The 5,710-nt window shown below is 43.5% G+C and overlaps 1 protein-coding gene across 10 annotated transcripts in view; it reads right to left on the reverse strand.

Moving 5' to 3' along the window:
- Nucleotides 1-3,318, reverse strand: part of slit2 (slit homolog 2 (Drosophila)) — a 63,448-nt gene extending 60,130 nt beyond the window's left edge. For 5 of the 10 annotated variants that reach the window (XM_049472258.1, XM_049472255.1, XM_049472254.1 and 2 more), the window contains exon 1: nucleotides 2,879-3,317. In XM_049472258.1, coding sequence (XP_049328215.1) covers nucleotides 2,879-3,039 — 161 coding nt within the window. In that variant the 5' untranslated portion in view covers nucleotides 3,040-3,317. Of the gene's footprint in view, nucleotides 1-2,878 lie in introns of all 10 variants that reach the window. The other 5 variants (XM_049472261.1, XM_049472259.1, XM_049472260.1 and 2 more) reach the window with 2 other exon arrangements.
- Nucleotides 3,319-5,710: the final 2,392 nt, after the last annotated feature.

Here is a 5,710-nt window from a genome sequence, read left to right on the forward strand (position 1 = left end):
ATCAGAAAAAAGGAGAAGAGGAGATAACAGAGAAATAAAGGAGATCACAAAAGAGGACAGGAGATCAGGAGAAAATATCAGAAACTAGATCAAAGATGAGGAGAGAAGATCAGGAACAAGATCAGAGATGAGAGAACAGATCAAAAAGGAGAAAAGAGTTTTAGAGATGAGGAGAGGAGATCGAAGAGAAGACAGGATAGGAGATCAGATATGAGAAATAAGTATCAGAGAGAAGATCATAAAGGAAAGAATATCAGAGATGAGGAGAAGAGATCAGGGTTCAGATCAAAACTTAGATCAGATATGTGATGAGAAGGGAAGATGAAGAGGAGATCAGAATTGATGAGAAAAGATCAAATATAAGAGAGAAAAGAGAGGAGATATGAAAGCAGGAATTAAGATCAGAGAGGAGAAAATGAGATAAGAGATGAGCAGAAGAAACAGGAAAATAGGAGATCAGAGATGAGAAATAAGTATCAGAGAAACAAAGATGAGATCAGTGAGGAGGAAAGGAGATAAGAGGTGATCAGTGGAGATCAGAATTGAGGAGAGGAGATCTGAGATGATAAATAAGTATCAGAGAGAGGAGATGAGATATCAAAGAGAGAATATCAAAAAGAGAGAAGGTCAGAGATAAGAACAGGAGAGCAGAGATCAGGGGAAGAAATCAGCGATGAGGAGTGGAGATCAGGAAGGAGGAGAAAATATTTGAAAGGACGTAAGGAGATCAGAGAAGAGGAGAGGAGATTGAGTAAAGGGGACCAGAGAGGAAGTAAGGAGATTAGTTATTAATAAATGAGACCAGAAAGGAGAAGAGTAGATCAGACAGCAGGAGTGTTGATAGGAGAGACAAGAAGACAAAAGATAAGGAGATGAGGCCAAGGAGAAGGAGATGAGATCAGAGAGGAGGACAGGAGATCAAAGGTGAGACGAGATGAGATGATCAGAGTGAAGGTGAAAATGAGAGGAGGTAAGAGATGAGGAGAGGAGATAAGCGAGGTGGACAGGGGATAAGAGAGGAGTTCAGAATATCACAGAGAAAGAGAGGAGTTCAGACAGCTGATCAGAGATGAGAGGAGGAAATCAGAAAGATGGAGAGGAGGTCAGAGTTGAGGAGAGGAGATCAGAGATGAGGAAAGGATATCCAAAATAAGAAGAGGAAATCAGAAAGATGGAGAGGAGATCCGAAATGAAGAGAGATCAGAAATGTGGAGAGGAGATCAAAAAGATAAAGAGGGGATCAGAGATAAGGAGATGAGATCAGAGATGAGGAAAGGAGATCAGAAAGATGGAGAAGAGATCAGAGATGAGAGGAGGAAATCAAAAAGATGTAGAGGAGGTCAGAGATGAGGAGAGGAGATCAGAGATGGGGAGAGGAGATCAGAGATAAAGAGAGGAAATCAGAAAGATGGAGAGGAGATCCAAGATGAGGAGATGAGATCCGAGATGAGGAAAGGAGATCAGAAAGATGGAGAAGAGGTCGGAGATGAGAGAAGGAAATCAGAAAGATGGAGAGGAGATCAGAGATAAAGAGAGGAAATCAGAAAGATGGAGAGGAGATCCAAGATGAGGAGATGAGATCCGAGATGAGGAAAGGAGATCAGAAAGATGGAGAAGAGGTCGGAGATGAGAGAAGGAAATCAGAAAGATGGAGAGGAGATCAGAGATGAGGAGATGAGATCAGAGATAAGGAAAGGGGATCAGAAAGATGGAGAGGAGGTCAGAGATGAGAGAAGGAGATAAGAGATGAGGAGAGGAGTTCAGAAAAATGGAGAGGAGATCAGAGATGATGAGAGGAGTTTAGAAAGATGGAGAGGAGATCTGAGATGAGGAGAGGAGATCAGAGATGAGGAGAGGAGATCAGAGATGAGGAGAGGAGATAAGAGATGAGAAAAGGAGTTCAGAAAGATGAAGAGGAGATCAGAGATGAGGAGAGGAGATCAGAGATGAGGAAAGGAGTTCAGAAAGATGGAGAGGAGATCAGAGATGAGGAGAGGAGTTTAGAAAGATGGAGAGGAGATCTGAGATGAGGAGAGGAGATCAGAGATGAGAAAAGGAGTTCAGAAAGATGAAGAGGAGATCAGAGATGAGGAGAGGAGATCAGAGATGAGGAGAGGAGATCTGATAGAGGGAAAGGAGCTCAGAATTGAGAAAAGGAGATCAGAGATAATGAAAGTAGATCAGAGAGAAGGACAGGAGATGACAGGAGATCAGATATGAAAAGAGGAGATCAGAGATGACGAGAAAATATCAGAGGAAGGTGAGAAACATCTGAAAGGAGTAGGAAATGTCGGAAAGGAGGATAAGAGATACAAGAGAATGAGAGAAGATCAGAAAGATGGAGAGGAGATCAGAATTGAGGAAAGGAGATTGAGATAAGGAGATGAGATCCGAGAGGAGGGCAGGAGATCAGATATGAAGAGAGGAGATCAGAGATGATGAGAAAAGATCAGAGGAACGTGAGAAATATATGAAAGGAGGAGGAAATATCTGAAAGGAGGAAAGGAGATGAAAGAAATTGAGAGGAAGTCAGAGAGAAGGAGAAGAGATCAGCCAGGAGGAGAAGAGGTCAGAGATGAGGAGAGGAGATAAGAGATGAGTAGAGGAGATCATAAATGAGAAAAGGATAAGAGGAGATAAGAGATGAGCAGAGAAGATCAGACAGGAGAAGAGGAGGATATCAGTAAAAAGATCAGAGATGATCAGACAGGTGGAACAGTGATGAAGATGAAGATAATACTGATAATAATTACAAGTGAGAGTGTGCAAGAGTCTTAAACTCACACACACACACACACACACACACACACACACACACACACTCCCTCTTACACACACGCGCACTGTAAGAGTGTAAAGGTGTGTGTGTGAATCTTACATTCTCTCGGCGCTCCTCGTGATGCCCCTCGGTACGTTCCTCAGTCCCTGCGCGTGGCAGTCCACCGCGGTCCCCGCGCATGTGCACTGTGGCGGACAGAGCTGCGCGCGTGCCCCGTGGACCAGCAGCGCGAGTAGCAGCGCGACCCAGGCGCGCGCCATGCGGTCCTGCGGTGCTGCGCGCCGCTCAGCGCGGGACTCCGGGCTCGCGCTCCTGCAGAACACGCACAAACTCTCTCTCTCCCGCGCGCGCGCGCACCGCTCCCCGCACGCACTCCTCCTGCACCTAAACACACTCCGCGCGCTCCGGCTCCGGGCTCCCTGTACAGATTCCGCTCACGCGACCATCCTGCAGGACCGTGCGCGCGCGTGCGTGTGTGTGCGTGCGTTAGAGCTTCAGTCCCCGGTAGAGTTCCGCTCGAGCTCCGCTCCTGCAGCTCCACTCAGCTCAGACTGACACACACTCACACACACACTCACTCAGCGGCACACACCCGCCCACTGCCCCGCCCACAGCCCCGCCCACTGCCCATTCAGCCCGCAGGCATGAACAGAGAGAAAGTTTAGAAAGAGAGAGAGAATGAGAGATTGAGAAAGTGAGAGAGAAAGTGAGCGAGACTGTACAGAATGAGAGAGTGAGAGACTGAGATTGTGAGAGAAAATGTGAGAATGTAAAAAAGTGAGAAACAGACGAGAGATTGAGAGAGTGAGAAAGTCAGAGAAAGAGCAAGAAAATGAGATTGTGAGAGAAAATGTGAGAATGAGAAAAAGTGAGAGACAGACGAGGCAGAATGAGAGAATGAGAAAGTGAGAGAGAATGTAAGCAAAAGAGTACAGAAGGAGAGAATGAGAAAGTGAGAGAGAATGTAAGTGAGACCGTACAGATGGAGAGAATGAGAACGTGAAAGACAGAGACAAGAGACAGACAGAATGAGAAAATGAGAAAGTCAGAGAGAGAGACAGACAGAATGACAGAATAAGTAAGAGAGAGAGAGAGCAAAAGAATGAGAACGTGAAAGGGAGTGAGAGAATGAGAATGTGAGAGAAAATGTGAATGAGAGACAGTCCAACAGACAGAATGAGACAGTGAGAGAGAATATCGGAGAGAGTGAGGGATACAATATGAAAGAATAAAAGAGAAAGAGGGAGAGTGAAATAAGAGAGGAGTAAGAAAAGCAGAATCAACAATTGTTAGAGAGAGTGTGTGAGACAGAATGAGTGGAAGAGAAATACAATGTATTAGTAGGAAAGAGTGAAAAATGTTTGTGAGAAAAGGAGAGATTGAGAGTGTAAGATAGTGTAAAGATAAAATAGTCAGGATGATACAGTGAGAGAGTGAATAAGTGAAAGAGAGAAGGAGTGTGAGAGGGGAAGAAAGAGTAAAATAAGGGGAAAAGGGGGAGACTGTAAGGGTGAGAGAGTGAGGATGAGGCAGTGAGAGACTGAGTGTGTAATGGAGAGAGTGAGGGATAGAATGAGAGGGAAAAACAGTGAAAGAGTAAAAGTGAAAAAAGAATGGGAGAGTGAGTGAGTAATAGAGAGTAAAAAGTGAGACAAAAGAAAAAGAGAATGAGAGATATAGTAAGAAAGAGAGAAAAACGTGAATTGAAATAAAGGGTAATGAGAGTAAAAGCGTGAAACTAAAAAGAGAAGAGAGAGAGAGAGAGACTGAGCGTGAAATTAGAACAGAGTGCTAATTTCTCTTGTTACCTTGGAAACTCTCCTCTACAACTTTAATACGATAAGGTAACTTTACACTCTCAATCTCCTCACACACACACACACACACACACACACACACACAAACACACAGACACAGACACACCCTAATACCACTGGTTTGACCTTACTGGCCACAACGCACCTGTAGGGCAAGGAGGGGTCAAAGGTCAATTAACATCTAAAAGACTGTCTTAACCATTCCACCGCCACCCACCCACACACACCTCCCCACCCACACACACACCCAGCAACACACACACACTGAACTGAACTTTTTGAAAATATTAAGAAAGTTAACTATTAAATAGTTTGCTTTGATTAGTTTGAACTGACCTCTGAACTAGTTAATTTTAGTGTAAACTGACACAACACTACAGTTTACAAGACCTTATGATTAGAATGGGACTGTTGAAGTAAATACATGACTAGAATAGCACTTATTCTAAATGTATGATTAGAATAGCAGTGCTAGGGTAAAGTTATGATTTGAATAGCACTCCTGAGGAAGATTTTAATTTGAATAGTACTGCTGAGGTAAACGTATGATTAAAGAAGTACTACTGAAGTATATTTATGATTTGAATAAAAGTGCTAAGGTGATTAGATTAGAGATAAATATGTGGCTGTAGTAAATTTAGGATTGGAATAGCCCCCCTAGGTTACATATATACAGTTTGTGGTCAGAGGTAATTGTAAGGAGAATTGTACTACTAACAAAAAATATAATTTGATTAGCAGTAGTTGGTTTAGCAGGTGATGAGCAGAAGATACAGTAGCTCAGTTCTGTATTGTAGGTAGATGTGTGGATGTGTGTTGGGTGTGGTTTTACTCTGTGTGGAACAAAGCAGCGAATTAATTTAAAAGAAATATTTCCGTTTAGTGAGAACCCGTCCTGTTCAAAACAAAACCTGTGTTGTTCTGAAAGGTGTTTCCCTGCTGAAAGTTAAGATCATTGTTTGGAAAATGGTGCAGTGGGTGCGCTCAGTTTCGCTCAGGGGCAAGTGTGTGTGTGTGAGTGCGTGTGAGTGTGTGTGTGCATGCATGTTCCTTTGATTATGAGTTTGTTTGACTGGCTGAATGTTGGTTTCCATCGAGATCTGTTCTGTGCTTA

The sequence above is a fragment of the Astyanax mexicanus genome, chromosome 25 (assembly GCF_023375975.1).
Source record: "Astyanax mexicanus isolate ESR-SI-001 chromosome 25, AstMex3_surface, whole genome shotgun sequence".
In the NCBI taxonomy this organism is placed as follows: domain Eukaryota; kingdom Metazoa; phylum Chordata; class Actinopteri; order Characiformes; family Acestrorhamphidae; genus Astyanax; species Astyanax mexicanus.